Below are 21,918 nucleotides of genomic sequence, written 5' to 3' on the forward strand. Positions count from 1 at the left end.
CCAGAGTTACCATGGGCTTTTTCACTTCTGCTCTGATTAGTGCTCTACTTGCCCATTTCAGGTGTCTTAATAAGCGTGCAGTTGTGTCACACCATTTCCATTTTCAGTTGATGGCCTGTGTTCAGTGAGATGTTCACTGAACACAGTTAAACTGCTTTAATAGTATCTAGAACTTTCTCTGCAGCTTGTCTACTGTGTCCTTTGTGATACCTTTTGTTCACTAATGCCCTTTATTAAACCTCTGCAGGCTTCTAAGAACAGCTACATTAATGCTGAGATTAAATTAAACACAGGTAAACTCTTATTTTTAAATAATTGGTGACTTTTGAAGACAATTGGTTGCACTGGATTTTGTCCAAGTATCAGTTTAGAGACCGAATACATAGGAGGCACAATGTTCATTTTTATTTATAAAAAGTCTGATTTCTCCAAAGTCAGGCACTAAAATAAATTGCAGTTTGTTGTTATGTGACAAAATGTTGCACTATTCAAAGCATTTGTTTTTGTTTTTTTTTGCAAATCACTACATATCTAAACGTAAGTCAAGTTGATCAGTTTTATTTTGCTTTATCTCATCTGTTGTTTTGTTTTTTTTATTTAATGGTTTGCGTCTCTCTCACCTCTTTGGTGATGTTGTCTTGGATCAGGCTGTAGAGGGGCACAACCCTGCTGACTTCAAGGAGGACAGGGATGGGAGAAGGCTGTTCCCCACTCCTACCATTACCATTGCGGCTTCTCCCTGACCCTCCTCCCATCATGCCCTGGTGATGGCACAGGTGGCAGCCAGAGGGACAGCTGCCCTTCTCTTCACAGCGGATCTCTACGCCATTTACCAGGTCATCTGACAGCAGCTGGCTCTTCTGTAGAGCTAACAGGTAGTTGATAAAGGGAACAGACTTAATCTCCCGTCGCCCTCCGCCTCCGACTCCCTGGTCTGTTGCCTCTGGAAGAGCATGCAGGAGAAAAATAGAGTGTGAAATTATCAGATATCACTCCTTGACACAATGGAATGTGACTGTAGGAAAATCACAGCTGAAAATCACCCGGGGTGGATCCAACACTCCAAGCAGTTTATGCTCTATTTTCGATCTTTGTGGCTATTTTGTTCTTTGTTAGCAGTTATGTCAATTCTCATGTTTTTTTTTTTTTGTTTGTTTTGGGGGTTTTTTGTAATATTTTTTCAATGGCCCAGAGGCACTCTTAGTAGTGTTTCCATATATAAAACAAAAACACTAAATTAACTATATGCATTCTTTGTTGTGACACCAGGATATTAAAAGTCGGTGCACTTAAATTGACAGCAAGTACTTTGTGATTAAAATAATAGGCTTTGGTTAGCCAAAATGACTTCTTATTGGGTCAAATCTGTATTTTAATAAATTTGTGTTGTATGCTTTTGGTAAGATAGTCAACACATTTCTTGAACTGTAAAATGTAGGTGTGCTGCAAATGTTACAAACTACAAGTAGGCTAAGTGCTTTTCAGTAGTTGTAAAAGCAAACAAACAAATAAAAATAACATCAACCCTGAAATCTTTATTTAGGCAAAACACTGATCCGTATTTAGAGGTTGTTAGGTTGGACTCTGAGATTTATTATTGAATTTTGAATATAGGCTGCAGGGTTTTTTCTTATTTTTTTCTTCCACAAATCGTGACTTTTCACCCGATTTTTAGAAATTGTTTTGTTTTAGAATCTATCTATCTATCTATCTATCTATCTATCTATCTATCTATCTATCTATCTATCTATCTATCTATCTATCTATCTATCTATCTATCTATCTATCNCTATCTATCTATCTATCTATCTATCTATCTATCTATCTATCTATCTATCTATCTATCTATCTATCTATCTATCTATCTATCTATCTATCTATCTAATCATGATCAACATTTTACTGTGGATCTATGCTGACATCTAGCGGGCGTTCTCAGTCATTACTGCTGTACCTTAAATAGTTTTGTACGTAATTTAACCTTTGAACGTTACTTCAATTGAAACTCATCTCTGCTAAGTTTGTCCAGGCAGATTATTAACTAAAATTATTTTTATTGTCATTTGCAGTTTAACATGGCCTCGTGTTGTACTTTGAAAAGATAGCCATTTGCAAAGAAGAACAAAATATCTCCACAAAACATTAAGATATTATTTGAGCATTTAATGGATCATAACATGGTGAAACCGCACGATAATTTTCAGTTAATGGACGCACGGCGCGAGAACCTGTTCACTAGCCAATCAAAACAACCATCGGTCTCTGACGCAGGCGCTTTACGTAACCTACGGCTCTGCGTAGGAAGAGTCATCAGCATTGCAGCTCCAAGCAGCGGCTGTAGCTCAGTGACTACACACCCTCTTACTTCTCCTCTATCAGACGTTGGAGGAAAGGTAAAGCTAAAAAGCAAATCTACGAACAAAAGCGATATAATTGCCAGTTGTTTTGATGCACGTCCTGTTTCAATCAGTCCTGTTTATATATATATATATATAAATATTTTAATGACGCCGTCTCGACGTGTTTACCCTTCAGTACACCGTGAACATTTGCTGTCGGATTGACAGGCCTTTACATTCATGTTGTGCGTAAGTTAAGGGAGCAGACAGTTTCTAAACTGCAATTGATACGCAGGCGTTGTTGAACAAAGTGTGACATGTGTCGCATATGATCGCATACATATATGACATCATGTCTGCTAGCCCGCAGAAAACACCAGCTCAACATAGCAGTCAGCTTTTAGCATAGGATTTCTTTTCGTCGGCAAGTTTTTCTTTTCTCGTCTAAATAAGTTGAGTTCGTTTCTTCTTCGTCCTGTGCGACACACAGGGGCCATCTGACAGTTATACAAACGACATGCTTTCGTGGCGATCAGCTACTGAAATGACATTACACTAGTTATTAAGTAGCTTTATTTACAAATACAAATAGCAAAGGAACTAAAATAGTATTATTTTATTACAACTTGACACGTCAGTTGAAATGATGTAAATTGTCTTTTTACAAATAAATATACATGCATTTAAAATCTTACTTTTTAGGAATTTATTTTCTAATTGAGATAATATATTGATTTGTAGATTATGAACATTTTGACATCACCATCCCTGTAAAAGAATGCAGGATGTTTCCGGTTTTCAATCGTCCTTGAGTGTGCCGTTTTAATTGCATCACCATTAAATTTAAAACTCACGTAAATCTGACACTTGCATGTGAAGTAGGAATGAATGTTAATTTTTTCATGGTATTTTGGAATATTGTGGTGACAATAAAGATGACAATGAACATCAATTTCTGCCACACCTTCAGTCATATAAAAATTTAATACAAAGTATTACTCAATTTTTTTGGCCTTAGGAAATCTTAAATATGTTAAGATATTTAAGATTGCTTCTCTCTTAGGCAATATTAGCTTTGATATAGATGTTTATGTTTTTGGGAAATGCAATGACACTTTATTAATTTGATGGATAGATGCACAGATGGATGGATGGATAATTCTGCTGTACACAATACTTTTGTTTAATTATATTTATAAACACCTCCACAGCAGTGGGGAACAGTCCAAGCAAAAAGCAGTAAATATCCCAACTAACCTGTCTGTTTTGGGATTTGCAAATATCCTTCCTTAGAATTTAACATTGTCATCACACTATAGTGAATTAGCTATGTCTTTATGATGATATACAGTATAACAGCTCATCTCTACTGTGAATCATTAGAAGCAAAGCAAAAATAGGGTTTTATGTAGATTTTTGATTGCCAATTGTAATTTAATTTAAACTTTTTTTGACGAAATTGGAAAATATTACAATTTGTTTTTATTTCCACTCAAGGGAAAAGACCACAATGGCAGCAGCATGTTCTTCCCTGGACCCCGACCTAATGAGGGAGGTTCTCGAATGCCCTATCTGCCTGGAGACTTACAACCAGGATCAACTCAGACCCAAACTCCTGCAGTGTGGGCACACTGTATGTCGACTTTGTCTGGAGAAACTGTTGGCTAATACCATCAATGGTGTCCGCTGCCCCTTCTGCAGCAAGGTCTCCAGGATGAGCAGCATCTCCCAGCTGGCAGATAATCTTACAGTACTGAAAATTATAGATTGCACTTTGACTTGCAGTGCTGCCGCCGCTGCGCTAATGTGCAAGTCCTGCGGCAACCGGCTACCGAGACAGTTCTGCTATGACTGCACCACAGTTCTCTGTGAGGTCTGTAAAGCGGATGGCCACCTGCACGAAGGCCATTCAGTTCAGCCGATAAAAGTGGCAGCTGAGCAGCGCCGTAAAGAACTGAGCGGTAGACTGGCTGCCCTCCGTGACGTTATGGGCAATATTCAGAAGAAAAAGACAACACTTGAAAACATTTCCAAGAGCTTGAGACAAAAGTACCGGGCGGTTCAGCAAGAGTATTCTACGGCAGAGCTTCATCTTCAGGAAGAGCTCAGCAAATCTCGAAGGACATTCACAGCCTCTTTGGGAGAAGTGGAAAAACTCAATGCACAGGTTCTTGAGGAGCAGACGTATCTTCTTAACCTCGCAGAGGTAAAAGTGGTTTCACGTTGCGATTATCTGACTGTACGGGTAAGACAGAGTGACATCGCCTTATTAAAGGATGATGGCGCAGGAAGTGATGATGAAGAGCTGGACCTCAGAAGCAGTTTACCCACACAGTTCCAGCTACAAGAGCCAACACTGGCCAGAGCAGAACACTCTAATCCCATAGAAGCGGGCTGTTTGACCACAAACGCTTACACAGTCAATACAGATGATGAGAAAGGTGGGTTAGAAACAATTTTGGAGTTTAAAGCAGATGGTGCGCCCTCTGGCGCTACAGGTGGGTCTGTAATGGTTCCAGGGGATCTTTACCATGATGTTGACATGGTTTCAGCTGTAGATGAGAGAGTATGTGGTTCACCGAGTAGCTTTAAGTCAAAGTCCATGGACGCAGGTGGGGAATCTGCGGGGGCTAATTCCAGGCCACCAGTATGCCATTTTGTAAAGAAGATGGGCTGTAAAGGAGCGCTGCCTGGAATGTTTAATTTACCCGTTAGCATATGTGTTTCACCACAAGGTGATATACTGGTGGCCGATCGAGGGAACTGCCGTGTCCAGATTTTCAATCGTAAAGGTGTCCCGCGCGAAATCCGACGCAATGCAAGCATAGACAACTTTGTTCTGAGCTTCTTTGGTGCCGACCTGCCTAACCTTATCCCCTTATCCATAGCTGTGACTCCTCAAGGCCTGATTGGTGTTACTGACAACTATGATAATTCAGTTAAAGTCTACACCATGGATGGGCATTATGTGGCCTGCCATAAAAACCAGCTGATTAAGCCCTGGGGAATTACTGCCATGCCATCAGGCCAGTTTGTGGTGTCAGACGTAGAAGGGGGAAAGCTGTGGTGCCTTGCAGTGGACCGCAATGTAGGTGTAGTCAGCTATAACCGATTGTGCTCTGCAGTCCGGCCAAAGTTTGTGACATGTGATGCAGCAGGAACTGTGTACTTTACCCAAGGCCTGGCCCTGAACTTTGAAAAGCGCCAGAACGAGCCCCACTTCGAAGGGGGCTTCTCCATTGGCTCAGTGGGTACCAATGGCCAGCTGGGGAAACAGCTCAGCCACTTTTTCTCCGAAACAGAGGACTTCCGCTGCATCACTGGCATGTGTGTGGATGCCAACGGTGATTTGCTGGTCACAGACAGTGGCAGGAAAGAAATTCTTCAGTTTCCCAAAGAAGGAGGATTTAACATTCTGATCCAAGAAGGACTGACCTGTCCCGTGGGAGTGGCCACCACCCAGAAAGGACAGCTGCTAGTGCTTGATTGTTGGGACCACTGTGTCAAAGTCTTTACATATGTTCAAAGGAGGCATTCTTCAACTTCCTAGAAACACTTCTTCTCCCTATGAACTTAAAAGATTTAGTGGGTGTGTGTGGCTGGTCTGGTTGAAGTTTGAGAAGAGATAACACTATTACTTGTCTCTGTAGTGTAGCTGCAGCAAAGACTATTTTCTTTCCCAGCTTGGTTCCCAGGTGGCTTATTATATTTATCACTATAGCAAGTTGTCTAAGTAGATCATGAAAAACAAGCCATTGGTGTTTAAGCTATGAAGCACAAAGAGCCGACATTCCCTTCTATATTAGCCTTGGTGTCCCCATTCAAGCATGACCGAGTGACTTACTGCAATTTGATTGAGAAAGATTTGTCAGAGGGGTAGAAAATATTTTCAGATTTACATATGAAATAAATAAAACCAAGGCTGTTGGCCTGCAATGCACTTTATTACTGACTTGTCACTATGTCCCATTATTTGGTTTTGGTAGCACACTAACAATATTTCTACTGAATGCAGCTGGCAGCTTTAAAATTTACTTGACCTGGCTCTACTGGCAAAAAGTAACTAAGAATCAGCTTTCATTCTGTAATATTCTGGGGAAATTAAATGTTAAATATTTACTTCTTATTAAAAAAAAGACTATTTAACGATAAAATCATAACCTGATGTGGTGTGGAATTAGAGGTACATCTCCAGAAAAAATCTAATATTGTGTAAAAGTTCGATATATTTTGTCATTCCTTTCAGAAATTGAAAGTCATATATGACATAGAATAATAAAGTGAAAATGTCAAGCCTTTGTTTCTTGTAGTGTCAATCATTATGGCTTATAGATATAATAAATATGTAAAACAGAAATATCAGGCTTCTGAAAAGTGTTGGATGCTCCCAACACCTGGCTTGGCCTTCTTTTGCATGAATAACTGCAGTAATGCAACGTGCCATGGAGGCAATTAGCCTGTGGCTTTGCTGATACGTAATTAAAGCCCAGGGTGCTATGACAGCTGCCTTCAGGTCATCTGCCTTGTTGGGTCTGAAGACCTGAAGGCATCAGGTCATCCTGCAACCCATTGATTCTCTGTGAGCTTCAGTTCAGGCCAGATTGCTGGCGCTACCCTAAGTGTGGACTTGTGCTTAGAAATGGAATGGGCTCAGGATAGCATTTGTCTGTAAGTGGCTCGTCTTGATGCACCGACTAGCCTCAATCCACCCTAAATGAATCTTCCTCAATTGTTTAATGCATTTTGCTTGACAATCCTTTTAATGCTGTGGTTCTCCTTGTTGCACCTTTTCCGACCACACCTTTTTCCTTTCACTCAACTTTGTACAAGTACATACTTGGATACACACTCTTAGAAATGGCCTTTTTGTGACTTACCTCACTGTGAAGGGTGCCAGTGATTGTCTTCTGGACATATGTCAAATCATCATTCTTCCCTATGAATGTGTAGCCCACTGACTCAGACCAAGAGACCATTTAGAGCCTAAGCAAAGGAAACCTTTGCAGGTGTTTTGAATTAATCAGCTGATTAAAGCGTGATACAATGAGTTGCCAATATTTAACTCTATTACTATGTTAGCATTTTTTGAAACACTAAAATTTGAGTTTTCATTATTTGTAAGCCATTAACAAAATTAAATAAATAAGGGCTTGATCTATTGCTATGTGTAATAAATCTATATAATATATAATTATCACTTTCTGAAATGAGTGACAAAAATATTAAACCTTTTCCACAATATTCATATTTTCTTAGATGTACCTGTTTAAGATTCATTGAAGTAACATTTTAGAATTTTTTTTTATTTAAATTACTTTTACATTATAAATCATATGCATTTTCTTGAATATACAATGCTGCAATCAAAGTCCATCTACCTTGCTCCAAATTTTAGCCATTTCATGGTTTATTGCCTGGGTCAGACCTCTTCATCTCCTTTTGATTCCACCAGCATAGTGCCAGTTTTCTCAAGGTTGATAGACCTGTCTGTGTAATAACCAGAGAAGAGATGTTCTTATATTCCAAATGAACTGTGATGATTTGAGTGATGGAAACTAAAATAGGGCATAAACCTTTCCATGTTTCAAAATATTGAAAAATATGTGCTAAATGCTGCCATTCCAGTCCTTTGAGACATTTTTATATGTAGAAGTCTGCTAGTGAAAACACAGACAAGAAGACAGTTTTTTTTTAAACATGCATCAAGCACGTTGGTGCAATTTGCAAAGGGTGTATGTCCATTCTAGTTGGATCACAAACAATGTAATTTTCCATTCACTAACTCGGTCTCATTGCCATATTAGAATGAAAACGTGCAGTGCATCTGAGGAGGTCGATAATTAGAAATGCTTTCAAAAATATGTGACTTGTTAGAAGACTAGAGTAATCTTGGGTGAATTTTCGGTAACACTTTATTTGAAGGGGGGTGAATAAGACTGACATGACACTGTCATAAACGTGACATAACACATGTCATGAACATAAAGGATTCTTTATGTTCATGACATAATATTTATGACTGTTGTCATAAAGCGTCATTTGTTAAATTACGACACTTTTAATACAAAGTTGACATTATTCAAAATGTCTTTATGACAACTTGACATTAACCAATAAATCATTACTGTTATAAATTTGTTATAAAAGTATTGCTGATTGCACTTTAAAAAATAGATAACTTTGTTATTAAAGGTAAAGTTTAAACAGTAATTTTTGCTTTATGACAACAGTCATAAATATTCATGAAGGCTTATTCATGTTCATGACAGGAGTTATGTCATGTTTATGACAGTGTCATGACAGTCTTATTCACCCCCCTTTAAATAAAGTGTTACCAAATTTTCTTTTTGACAAGACTCTGGAAGTTTTTGGAATTGTCTGGTGAATGTTGATCAACTTTTAATGTTTTTTATTCTGTTAGGAATGAAATAATGCATACAATACAGTTTTGCAGGAAGTGAACACAAAAATGAAAGTATCTGAAGTGCTACACTGTCAAGTACCTTTTTGTGAGAATTGTAACAGGAAAGAAATGCTTCCAATATTTGAAGCCAAGATCAAGTTGGAGTACTTTTTAAAAAAAGTAATAGTTTAATATTTGTTTTTGTTTTTTATTTTTTAGTGCAAAATTGGCAGTGGAATGAATTAAAGTTTCAATACGGTATGGAGAAGCAAAAGTTGCATCTGTGAAGGAAATCATTAAAACTTGATTAACATGCCTAAAAAAAACAAACAAAAAAACATCCCAAACATTTTGTTTTGTTGAAGAGAAAAAATGTCATAAAGCCTTGAGAGCATTATAATTAGCAATACGGGTAATTTATGCACTCAGTTGTTCTTTGAGGCGTTACCCAGCACAGTTGTAGTGTTACCATATCATACCCAATGAATATGGAAAGTCCTCATGCCTAAGATTTTTGTTCTTCCCATGTAAAATACTTAAACCTGGGTTTATGTTTGTGATTTGTGCTCTGCTTAAAAAAAAAAAAAAAAAAATATATATATATATATATATATATAAGTGACACTGTGACATAACTTAGTATGATCTCAGTTGTTTTGGCTTGTTGAGTAAAAGCAAAAGTTACCCTGCACAAGCTGGACCTGCAACTTAGTAAAGCCTGAGCTTTTCTCCAGACGCAGAGGACCATGTCATTGTCCATGTCATTGTGTTTCTCTGTGTCTGTGGATCGGTTATATGAGCTTGCAAGATCATAGCTGAAAGCAATACGAAGAGTACCAAAGAAAAGATAAGTATAAGTACAACAAAACAAATGGTTTTTCATTTTTCCCTTCTGTAAAGAACCATTTCCCATTGGGTTTTATTCAACAGCATTGTGTATTGTACATTAACTATTAACTACTCCCAATTTTTTGGCAGTAAAATTAGACATAGTGAAGCCAATCTTTAGTTTCCCCAGGCGGTATGATAATCTTGAATAAAAATATCAAATTCATAACATTTACACAAGTATTACAAAACAAAAATCTATAACATGATAGCTATTCTAAACAGCGAAATAGAACATAATAATACTGCTAAAATATTATTTTGAATATAATTATATTAATCATGCATAGCGATTAAATGCAAGAATAGAATAACACCCAATAAAGTTAACAGTAGTTTTCCACCTTGAAATTTATCATGGTGTATTAACTGGTTCTGCTGTTTTAAATATATGCTTTTCATTGTTTGCAAATTTGTTATAAAATGGCATCTTGAAAAAAGGGACTGGTGCTGATTTAGTGTCTATGACACACTTATTTTTTTAAGACACCAAATATTTCCAAATTGGTGATGCGTTTTCTCTTTTTAAATGAAGGGAAAATATAGGAGGCTTCCTTCAGCATGCTGGCCTGAAGTTTACAATGAAAATTAAGGCAATTTTCCATACACCCTGACAATAGTCACTATGGTATGTTGATTCCTTAGATTCCATGTATACTCTCAATACTCTGTTTATTATTCCCTGTGTTCTGTATGTTTGCATTTCCCAATACAGATTAGCTCATTAGAGCATTATCTATAATTAGCTAAAAGTTAATGTTCCCAAGACAACCCTTACTCTGCATATTTATCCCCATTTATTGTAAGGAACATAAAACATGCATAGCAGAGAATCTGACTGTTAAAAAATAAAACTAAAGAAAAGCTAGGTTAGAGTGTAAGTTCCAGTTTGCCAAAGGCATTTTCTTTGTGTCGTTACATCTCTGTCCATCTTTTTATTTCCATCCAAATCCATCTCGGTACTAAATACATTTTGATCTAATATTCTATCAACTGCATGTCATTATTACCATAAAAAAAATTCTTGGTGATCACTTGAAGTAGTAACAAAATAACCAAGAATAACAGTTACAGGAAAAAAAAGCTTCAAATGCTCGAAAAGTTAAGTGTCCTTGTTTCAGTGTGGTGAGTTGTTGAGTGTCTCACATCCTCTAAATATGTCCTTCATTACAGATGCAGAGTTGTTAATTCATGTTATTATACAGCATTTTGTTTACAGTGAATCAAACTCCCATGTCGTTCATTTGGTGTACTCAAAGTCATGGTTGTATTGTTGATAATCCTGAGTGCAATAAACATTGTCAACCAGTAAACTAAAATATCTGCAGCAGTTTTTGTTGCGCCACGTTTAGAACATTTGACTTTAAAACATGAGTTTGTACTATTCATTTTTTAAGTATTCACATACCTGCCAGATTTGAATTTGAAATTATTTCAACCAACAAGTTTGTTTCTAACAAATTATGCAGGACTCCTGAAACATAATAAACAAGGTGTGTAGTTTCTGAAGAAACAATTTTTATCTACATTGTTAAAAGAAAGTATGTCCAAAAGTTACAAAAGATTTTACCCTTCTTAATAATTATGGGAAATGTCTTTACCAATTAGAGCCATCACACATTTGCTGACTAAAATTTGTATATTTTCACTGACATGTTGACGGTTTTTGGTGAAGAGCTCCTAGTCTGAGGCTGGAAAGCATCTGTACCATTACCCTAATCTGTAGCTTTCTTCACAGACTCTCTACTCAATTCAACTGCGAATTTTAACTGCCTATCCAAAAATGAATAATTCTAGTGATAAGAAACCATTTGTAAACAATTATTGACTAACATCTGCCCAGGGAATAGGTAATTTGGTGCTTACCTGTACGCTTGTTGCTTTAATCCTTTTTTATAGGGTTAATGTTTTGTATTTTATTACTTATTCATTCATAATGCAAGAGTGTTTCTAAAGTGTTTTTATGCTGTTGTCATTTTATTTGAAGGTCTAAATACTTATTTGTTTTGGTCCTAACAAATAATGGTTTTATGAACATATTAAAATCTAGGTTTTGCCTAAGATAAAATAAATCTCTCCCATGGATTTATCTGTACAGCACACTGGTAATCCAGGGGAAAAAATATCCATCCAAATATTTTGAACACATGTTCTTTTCACGGTCCAGCCAATTATAAGCTCCCAAGGGATTCCACCCTGGATAGGTAGTTAGTCCGTCACAGGGTCATCTTTTTTATGACTCAATGTTTTCCTTCACCATTTGTCCAACAAATAGAAAATGAAATGAACAACTCATGGGTAAACAACAAGAATAACTGGAATGAAAAGTACTATTTTGTTTCACTAAAAACCAAAAACTGCTCGTGCTCTTCTATTTTGTTGATTCCATCAAATATAATTTGATTCACCCTTCTTACTTTCTTTTACACTTTACACAGACTGAGGTTGACAGGTTTGTCCAGCACACAAACAAACATCAATGCCTGTATTCACTTTAATACCTTACTTATACCCTGTAGCGTTCAAAGACATAGGGGTTCTAAATAATTAAGATTTCATCACTTTTCGATGCATCTTTATCCGTCCGGGACATTTTGTGGACATTTTAAAATATTTTCTGACAAGAGAATTGGAATTGACTAAACATAGTCAGTTTAAGCAATAATTTAAGCAAGTGCTGCTCAGTTTTAACATCAATGATCCATCAAAACTTTACCTGACTTTATGGCTTTCTGACAGAATCTCTGTCTGCACATATAAAAATTCATTAACCTGAGCATGTTAAATGCTTGAAGTGGTTCTTGCTGGAGGAAGGTTTTGATTTGCTGTATTAAAAATAATTTGACCTCTTGGTGGCATGCAGAACATTGAACCTCAATCTGCATATGGTCAGGTATGTGGGGGAAAGTAACATAGGAGCAAACTGCATCCTCCATCCCAGTACATACACTGTATCTTTTCTTGATACAAGATGTGCTTCATCTCTTCATATTCGGACCCACTTAAACTAGTTCCTTAGATAAGTCAACACACATGGCAGCTTAAAGAACATGTGACAGTAGCTCTACATCCATAACCTTGCAAATTAGGCCTACGGATATTTGGCCTTTCTCTAACTTTACTCACCTTTCTGGTACTGCAGCCAAAGCTGCTGCTGGGACTTCTTGCTGGGAAAGTAGATGCTGCAGCTGAGCTCGGAGCCATACAGGGCCTCTGACACATAATGGCTGCCGTACTGCTGGAGAAAAGCAAGGAGCTCCTCGCGTGTGCTCTCACCTGAAAGCGTCTTGAGCACCTTAGAAAATTCTACCAAATCAATAACGACATAGAACAAAAGTAAATGGATTTTCACACTGCCCCGACTGCAGATAAAAACCAGAGGTATCAAATTTATTTGGGCGCTGACTGATTTTCATATCCGTGATGTGATAAACGATAAAATCCAAATGACATTTTTCAGTCACTGACCTGTGGATAAGGTTATCGAGCTGAGTTTGACTTTGTAAAGATTACTGCGCACCCTCCACTGTTGAACCATAGGGTATCCTACCGCTTCACTGAACTGGGCATCGCCTGGTGAAGAAAGAAAACGGGAAGGAGACAGAGCTGAAGACAAAAGAGCACATACCACAAACACAAGAATTTTAAACAAATTACTGGGTCGGACTCATAAAGAGAGGCAGAAGTTTATGATAAATGAAAACCTAAATAAAATCCATTGTTTTATTTTCGTCATTACAGGCTTATTGCACAGCCATTACAACCCAGTATTGCCTTAACATCATTTATCATCAGAGCCCACAACCCAGCTGCTCCTGGATCAATGGTGATATATGGTGCAGCTTGAACTCCAATTGGATTGCTGCCATTAGAATCGAGCAATCTTGGCTTTCAGCGCAATTCAATTACCTAACTTTCACACCGGTTTAGAAGTAAAGCTACAAAAGTGAAGAGCAAGGGAAAATAAATAAAGAAACTGCTTACAGGAATCTTGACCTTTTGCCTCTCTGAAGCGATTTACACCTGAGACATTCGCGCACTGGGAAGAAAAGGGCAATTTACTTTGTGTACGCATGCGTCCAATTGTGGTGAAAGCGGATCCCCAGGAAAAAGATTTTAGAGATCAGCGTAGCCCAAATGCCAATTTAGCTAATGGACGGATTAGGGAGCAAAGGTGGAGGTGGAGGTCTGAGACAATGTCTGACTGACTCTATCCAAAAAACACAGCGACACAACAAGATAAAATCACAGATTAGGTGTTGGATTTTGCAAATGCTCATTATCTGTGGTATGTTTTCTTATTCTGAACAAACAGCAGCAACTATGAAAGGTGACATTATTATCAAAAGGCCTAGAACCAGATGCACTATTCTTTTGAAACTGAAGTGTCAGAATCACAAACAGCTGCTGAATTTCACATTTTGACTTGATTTGTTGCAATAAATATTCATAACAAAAACATTTGGCATAAAGAACTTCTTGCCCTTAATTTCAGCTTACCCCCTGCTTTTCAAGTGGTAAGAAGTACCAATTCTTATCTGTACTAAAATCAGTACTATAATGAAAACTTAATATGCTTTCCACATTTTAGAGAATACATGTCATTTTAAATATTTTTTTTATTTCTTGAGTACAAAGACACATTTTATTTTTTATACTCTCAAAATGTTTCAGCTATAGCTATTTGTCAAACCCATCATCACATTTGAGCTTCTGTTTACAAATCCCTACAAACATTTTTTTGTAGTGCTTTTACACACATTTTAAATTCTATAAACTGCACTTTTCTATAAATCTTAAGCCGTTACTGGTTTGTTTTGCAGGTCAAATAAAGTTCAGGTGCACATTGACACAGTACTTTCCAATGGCTTGACATTTGTACAGGCCAAAAATTACATCTAAATTACATGAGTCCAATGGCTTTATTATTCATGAAGTATGTATCAAAAATAAGGAAAAAGGAACAAATTCCTCAAAACTCCTTGAATCCCCTTTTACCTGATAGAAGCTGCAGGTTGGGTAATGGCTCTGACAAGATTCCCCGACACTGTTCCTCGACTGGCAAGGGGATGACCATGAGACCATCAGCGAGCTGTGGAAAGTCCTTAATATAGTTGTTGTCCCTAAGACAAAAAAAGAAAGAATTTTATTTCTAAAGGAATCCTTAAACCATATATGATGTATTAACGTGCTCTATACTGCATATGAACTAGTGGAGCATTATTCAGAAATTCTTTTAGTGAACACGAAGCTCTCAGGTCGTTTGTCCTGCTAACTTAAATTTCAGCAAATAGATGATTTTTCTTGAACTAAAGCATTTGTAAGTCATGTCAAAAAGATTCTCAGTGCATTATGAAAGCATGGTAAGCAGAAGCACCCATTCCTCTAATCCATTTTTATGAGACCAAGTCTTATAAAAGGAGCAGAGGGTTTTAGTCCTTGTGCCACATAAACTCTGGGTTTTCTCTACTTCCCGATATCAACTTTTATCCAGTTTCTTCCTGTCGCTTCCCCTTTACTTGCTCTAACCACAAAAGCCTTCTAGAAGCAATCACAGCCGCATGGTTAGATTTGAGGGTTACAAGGGCAATGGATAAGAGGAAAGAGCGAGAGGAGAGGTGCTGTAAAAAGATTACCGTGGCTTATGCTCACAGAAAACATATTGATTGCTAACTAAATCAGCCGGCTTCAGGCTGTGGCTCAGAGAACCTTTAGAAGGCGCGTGGACCCAGATGATTTGTAGCCATATGGATTTTCAAGCCTAGATGTGGCCTGTCCTTGACATGTTGAGAGGAGTTCCTCTTCTTTAGCCACTTTGCTGTGCCCATTCAAAAGCAAGGTTGGAGTCTAAGACGTTTCACAACATTTGGTTATATTACGACACACTAAACTGAATTCATTTTGATAATAAATGAATAAGTGGATGCATGTTTTGGATATTGAAAATTATCTGTGTCTTGACAGCAGATCAGGATATAGACAATTAGGTTTCTAGCAAGTTCAGAGTGCAACTGGGAATTTATGATGCTACTGACTGGGAGCTGTATGTCAAATTCAATTCCATCTCCTGATGTAATGTGTTCATGAACCAATCAATCCAAAGTGGTCCGAGGAATCATTCAAAAGAGAAACAATTTCAATTTAGAATTTTCAGTCAGTGACTAACATGTCTTGGAGAGGGTGCTACTATATTTAATGTGACAAGATTTACTTGATTTTAAAATAATAGACACACAAAGCTTTTGTAAGTTTTGAGCCATTAGTACCGACGCACAGTGAGTAATATAAGTATGCTCCACACTAACATTTCTTTCTGAGCCTTTACGTATCTGATATTGTTTTTGTGTTCAATAGAAATGAACACATTTCATTGGGTGTAAATTGGATATTAGTAGCTCCATTAGAAATACACTTATAACTCTATGCACTATCCAGAACACATGTAGCTGGAATTCTTACTGAATATTGCTAGAATGCTAGTTCACTTTAAGCCATAGTTTTGTGAGTCTTTTCTATCGTCTTCTTTTTTTTAATGTCTTCAACATTCTTTATGAGCATTAGCATCACAGCTGCATTTGGGTCTGGGCATTAAGGGCAGTGAAACTCCATTCAACAGGCCAAATAAATTAAGGGCATGCAGAATTTGCATCCATGTCACTTGAAATTTAATAGCCTCCAAAATATTGCACTCAAGCAGCCCTTCGTGATTAGAATATTGAACACATTGACAAACACATTCAGTATATTGTGCAGCTCTCTAGCCTGATGAAGAAATATGTTGATGTGTTCAGTACTTATTTTCCCTGCTATAGTGTCAATATAATGAGTATGCATGATAAAAATAAAAATGAAGATAGCTTGAGTAATTTGTAACAGAAATATTATTTTTCTCTTTTTAGTGTCTTTTCATTTTCTTTTTTGTTTTAGTTCTCCATTTGTTGAATTATTGTTTTTTTAGTCTGTCAAATACATAAATGAAACACATACAGTACATATATTTCTTTTGCATGCAAGTGTTCATTAAGGCAGAGGTCACCATGCCTCCCAAATTATTGAGGCAAACACTAGAAAACACTTTTTCATTGTATCATTCTTACTTTTTTCAATGCATCTTCTCCAGCTATACCGTTTCATTGCTATAAGCACATCTCACTGCTGCAGCAAGCAACACCTTCAGTCTCACATCCATTTTTTGTTCATCACAGCCGGACGTCAACTTCAATATTTCTACCTGCAGACAGACTGTGACAATTGTTTGTTCCGTGCTCAGCCTCAAACCCAGCAGTGAACCTTTCTGGATTTTCTCTGTTGCCTACAGCCCTACTATCCTTCAGCTACACTTTCCTCAAATCGGTTGAAAGTGTAAAAAAAAAAAAAAAAAAAAAAAAAAACCTCCCCAGAACCTGTAATGATAGATGAGCATAGCTTTTTCTTCATGGGTTTGTATCATTTTGAGTCTATGTATCTCAGTTTAAAACATAAGATGTATCTGTAAGTAATTTTTGTTGAAGATGTTGTTCACCTGTCGACACATGCACTCTTAAACCACAAATGAATATTAAATGGATGGTTACATTAAAACTATCAGCATGACTGCAGATCAATATCATCGATAAACATGCTTAAGGAAGTCTAATAATATGGCAGGATGCCCTTTTTCTTCACTCAGAAGTTTCCTTTGTGGTAAGAGACAAACTGAAATGAATACTTGCTAATTCCCAGAGGAAAAGAGAATTGAATTAAAATAGTCATTGGTGCCAAGCTTACAAAGGCTATCAAGAGTTTCTATTCCGCCTTGGCTACTAATTGAGCGTGTGAAGCCTTTTCAGGTCAAAGCTTTAGAAGACTGTTGACTCCCATTTAGCAGTTTTACAACATATTTTGAAAGACATTAGTTTTTACATTCATATATATATTTACAGAGAGAGAGAGGGATGGATGGATGGACAGATACATAAGTAAGTTATATTATTTAAGAGATGCATTGAAAAAATTTTTGAATTTAAGATGACAAACAAATTCTGACTAAAAACAAAGAAAATCGTTCTGATAGTATGAAAAATATTTGCAAAACTGTCTGATTTATGAAAGGGTTATGGAATGTGATAATCAATAAATGCTTGACTTTACAGTGGAAAAGGGGGCAAGCGCAATCACAAATGTAACCACCAGAGGGTGCTCTGTCTCCGTGTCAAAAAAGACACAATTGACTTTACCCAAAGCATTTATGAGTGTTTAACATTGCTGCACTTATGTAGACTTGAAAAAACTGGAACAAAAAAAAAAAGAGACAGCACATATTATAGATAGATTGCACTATTGCTAAACAAGCTGTGTTCATTGTTGTGTGAGTCCTTTGGAGGAAAACGCAGGATTCTGTGGGGTAGGCAGGCAAAACGCTGAATCACACAGGCAGCTGTTTTCAGAATGTCTCATCTGGGATTTATTGGAGTTTTAAAAAAAATATTTCTCACCTCAGACACCAGAAGAAAAAGCATTCAACCTGAATGGGGACTGAAAAGTCTAGGCATGACAGAGCAATGGTCAGTTTACCTCAGAGAGGGGCGGACAGTGAAGCAAAAGCTAAGGATGAGACTGTTAACAGTCTCTCACACTGAGCAATCATAGGGTAGTAAACCCCTGGTAGCATTGTCGGATTAGAACTAACAGCAGTGCTTTGAACTGTATGTGAGCAGCCACTGGGTGCCAGTACAGTGCACAAAGGAGGTGGGTTTTTTTGAAGCTGAAGATAAAAATTGCTGCAGCATACCGGGTAAGCTGAAAAGGTGTCAGAGTGGATAAAAGACAGCTGGGAAGGAGGAAGGAAATACCGCTGTGTGATGTATCGAAAAAGAAAAAGTCATTTCGTTTGACAAAAGTAATGCCAATCTTTTAGTATCAAGAAGATTTTTTTTTCTAGGAACAGTCTAAATTTTACAAGGTTCCATATCTTTCTGACATTTAATAAAAACAGCCACCAATTAAAAAACACAAAAGCAACTCTTCAAAACAATCCAACTTCCTGATGCAACTTTCATTTAAATTTTTTTTTTTTTTGGGAATCAGATCTGCTGAAATGGGCTGCACACAAAGACAAGACTTTTCAGATGAATTTATCCTCCATAAAAGTGATTTTAGAATACCTCTGGTATTGTTAAGTGTAGTTTTTATTTTGTACTTTTTTTTCATGTTACTCAATACAGTCCCTATAAAAAAACTGCGCATTCTTCTGGATTTTTTAATCCTCCTTATTGGTTTTACAAATCAATTCCAATAAACAAACAAAAAAAAAATACAAAAGAAAAATCTTTTAATGTTTTTTATATACCTATCACTTATGAGTGGTGATTACTACCAATTACTACAATCACTTGGATTGGCTGTTCATTTTTTCAATTTAGCTTTAAATGCTACTGGTCATAAGATCTGGCAAAAAGGATAAAAATACTTAATTTTTCTAAAGAAAAAAAACACAAAACATTTTCAGGCACAATGCACCATCTGTTTCAGTCAAAAAGAAAAACCTGTTTTCAGTAATACAATCTTTAACTGATTGAAAACTGTAAGACTCAACAGGCCAAGTAATACACATAGTCAAATAAGTCTCACAGAATTGCCAAAATACAAAAAAGAAAACATTCAAAGTCAAACACACGTTGCCTCCCGTCAAGTAAAATGACAACAATTAGCTAAAAAAACAGTGTTGACTTTAACAGGTTTTAAAACTACTTGAATGTAAACTCAAGTGTATAAAAACTGAGAAATTACACAGTGTCACTTCAAAAAAAAGGGGGGGGAATAGATTAGGGCACAATGGAAATTGTTGGGCAAATACTGGGTACAACCTGTGATTCAATAGCATCGATGTCCTGAAATACATTTTTCTGTATGACTATTAGTTTCTCCTCCTGCTGAGGATGAATTCAGACTGATTTTCCTCTACAACATTGCTTCAGCTCTAAGAGGTTGTTGACATGTTTCTGCACACTTTTTAATCAACTTCAGTGCAAGTGACTGGAACTCCTTGTTTGTTTGTTTTTCAGCCCCTTTGCTGTAGCTTTGCTGCTGTGTTCAGAATGAAAATCTTGTTCAACGACCCAGCTGTTGGAAAAAATAAAAATTATGGAAGCAGATGTGTACAAATTTTCCATTTTGGTTTTCTTTTTCATTTATTTATATTGACAGTGCTATCTGTGTTTTTTGTATGCTTGAGGTAATAGAAAAAATAACTAATTATTAATTTCTATTATCTCAAAATAAATGTAAAATTGAAAGATCCTTAGGTTTTAAACATAACTGCAAATATTTTTACTCTCATGAACGTAAATATCGACACTGTTTGTGTAATAAATATTGCTTCATCATAAAGTATCTGAATTAAAACGTTTATTGTCCAATTTTTTGATATAAATCTTTCCGACTGATTTTTTTTTCCTACTATTATTTCTCGAATATTGCTTTGAAATCTCCGCCACACATGCCCACGAGAGCCATCCACCAATTTGTTGAAATGCATAATCAAAGATTCATAAGAGCCGGCTGTGTGGCTGGTTCAGCTGCATGTGCTCAGCAGCTGTAATATCTCTTATCTGAATAAATGCTGGGGCAAGAGGGCCCAGACAGAGGGCCTCATAACAGAGATAAAGCGCCCAGTGTCACCCTGGGCAACAGGCCTGGTGGAGAAAATTAAAAGTTATTAAAGGGCAGCGTGAGCAGAAAGCCTAATTTGCGGTGTAAAAACAAGCAATCAGACGTGTTTACCGTGAGAGTCATGTTACAATCTCTCATTACAGCTGCAGCCATCGCTCAGTTGACAAATGATTCCACTGAGAGGATCTGGTGACTTGTCATGGCCAGTATTGATTAGGCTAGGGAGTTGATGCTGTGAATGAAACAGTCTCTAATGGAGCTGCAGAGTTTGTTTTGACCGACAATGTGCATGACTTGCAAAGTAATTGCTAATGTTCGGGGACATGTTGAGTCAGATGACAGGGAGAAGTGTTACCAGTGTTTCAATACCAAAGCATTACATTATTCAGTGTTTTTGTCCGACTCCCTCCTCTTAACTGTCTCTGTCTGGCACGCAAATATTAAGCGCTCCACCTCACTTTCATTCCCCTGAGTCGTGTATACAATTGAAATACAATGTGAGCGTGCTTGTAAAAAAAAAAGAAGGGGGGCTTTAATATCTCTATTGGCCTGAGGAAATTGTGGAAATGAACTCTGGCAGCAGGGAGCATTACCATAAAGATGGCACGTGGTAATGCAGAGCAGGGGGACAAGCAGGCCTTCTGGCTGCAGAACTGATTAGTGCTGTAGCCTTTCTACTTTTTTATGTTATCCTTACCTGGGCAGTCTAATTTAAACCAACCATTTTAATGGCTGCTCATACAAAAAAAAGGTCCAATAGTTCTCAAATTTCCTGTCACGTTTGGTCTTCTGCTTTTCTTTTACATCCTTTCAAACAAAAACAACTTCTACAAGTCTTCGTCCCGAAAGCAAAAGAAATATTTTCAAGTGTCTGGACTGGAAGAAAGTGAAATACAACAGGGGGTTATCTTCACACGGCTGGCAAAACTTAAAAGAAGCAGCATAAATCACCTTCCAGGCTTTTTTTTTTTTGTCAAAAAACAATTTAAGAGGCAAATATCATTGCAAATTACTTATTTCCATGCTCATATGAATAACACTTCTGCTTCAAATTCTGTGGAGTCTGAATGATAGGGGACATAGAAACACACTCCAGGAATATTTTTGCTCAGACCAAAGCCTTGCAGTAATTGCATTCAGTTCTATTGGCTTCTTAAATGAGAGTGTGAGTGTGATCGTCCTCATGCAGGACTTCAAGGACTGTTTTCATCAAGGCCTGCTCCACATTCTGTTATCTTTACACAGAAAATATACGCAACAGGCTTTTAGTAATCTCATCACATTTTTTTCCACGTGCTTTATCATCTTGTATTTGATCAGCAGTAATGGGCCAACTGTGAGCGCTCTTTGTACTCCTATTTGCTACTGTTACTTCAAGGTAATGCGACTTTCATGGGGTCTGATTAAATGGTATTATGTTTCCTGATACATTTGAGGTGACTATTCAAAAGCTGATTTTATTCATATATATATTTAGCAGTAGCCATTTTGAAAGTCTGGCTCTGTAAATCACATTACAGAGGGACAATTAGCTGTATTATGGCATGGCCTTGTGAAAGGTTGTAGGCAAAATGGTCAATGACAACACCTCATGGGCTTAAGAAGAAACTGCAAGTACTTGTAAAGTAGCATTAGAAA

General features: G+C 37.1%; 2 protein-coding genes across 7 annotated transcripts in view; one reads left to right on the forward strand and one right to left on the reverse strand.

The window, feature by feature from the left end:
* astn2 (astrotactin 2) overlaps positions 1 to 21,918 on the reverse strand; it is a 270,497-nt gene that overhangs the window by 47,843 nt on the left and 200,736 nt on the right. For 2 of the 3 annotated variants that reach the window (XM_008424385.2, XM_008424386.2), the window contains 4 exons: positions 14,629 to 14,753; positions 13,099 to 13,203; positions 12,757 to 12,936; positions 621 to 943 (listed from right to left, as the gene is read on the reverse strand). In XM_008424385.2, the coding sequence (XP_008422607.1) occupies positions 621 to 943; positions 12,757 to 12,936; positions 13,099 to 13,203; positions 14,629 to 14,753 (733 nt within the window). Of the gene's footprint in view, positions 1 to 620; positions 944 to 12,756; positions 12,937 to 13,098; positions 13,237 to 14,628; positions 14,754 to 21,918 lie in introns of all 3 variants that reach the window. The other variant, XM_008424384.2, reaches the window with a different exon arrangement.
* The window catches only part of trim32 (tripartite motif containing 32), a 47,151-nt gene continuing 27,522 nt past the window's right edge, over positions 2,290 to 21,918 (forward strand). Inside the window, exons 1-3 of one of the 4 annotated variants that reach the window (XM_017307826.1) lie at positions 2,290 to 2,393; positions 3,837 to 4,545; positions 4,615 to 6,637. In XM_017307826.1, coding sequence (XP_017163315.1) covers positions 3,850 to 4,545; positions 4,615 to 5,889 — 1,971 coding nt within the window. In that variant the 5' untranslated portion in view covers positions 2,290 to 2,393; positions 3,837 to 3,849 and the 3' untranslated portion in view covers positions 5,890 to 6,637. Of the gene's footprint in view, positions 2,394 to 3,836; positions 6,638 to 21,918 lie in introns of those variants that run through there. The other 3 variants (XM_017307827.1, XM_008424383.2, XM_008424382.2) reach the window with 3 other exon arrangements.

Source organism: Poecilia reticulata, linkage group LG12, assembly GCF_000633615.1.
Source record: "Poecilia reticulata strain Guanapo linkage group LG12, Guppy_female_1.0+MT, whole genome shotgun sequence".
Lineage (NCBI taxonomy): Eukaryota > Metazoa > Chordata > Actinopteri > Cyprinodontiformes > Poeciliidae > Poecilia > Poecilia reticulata.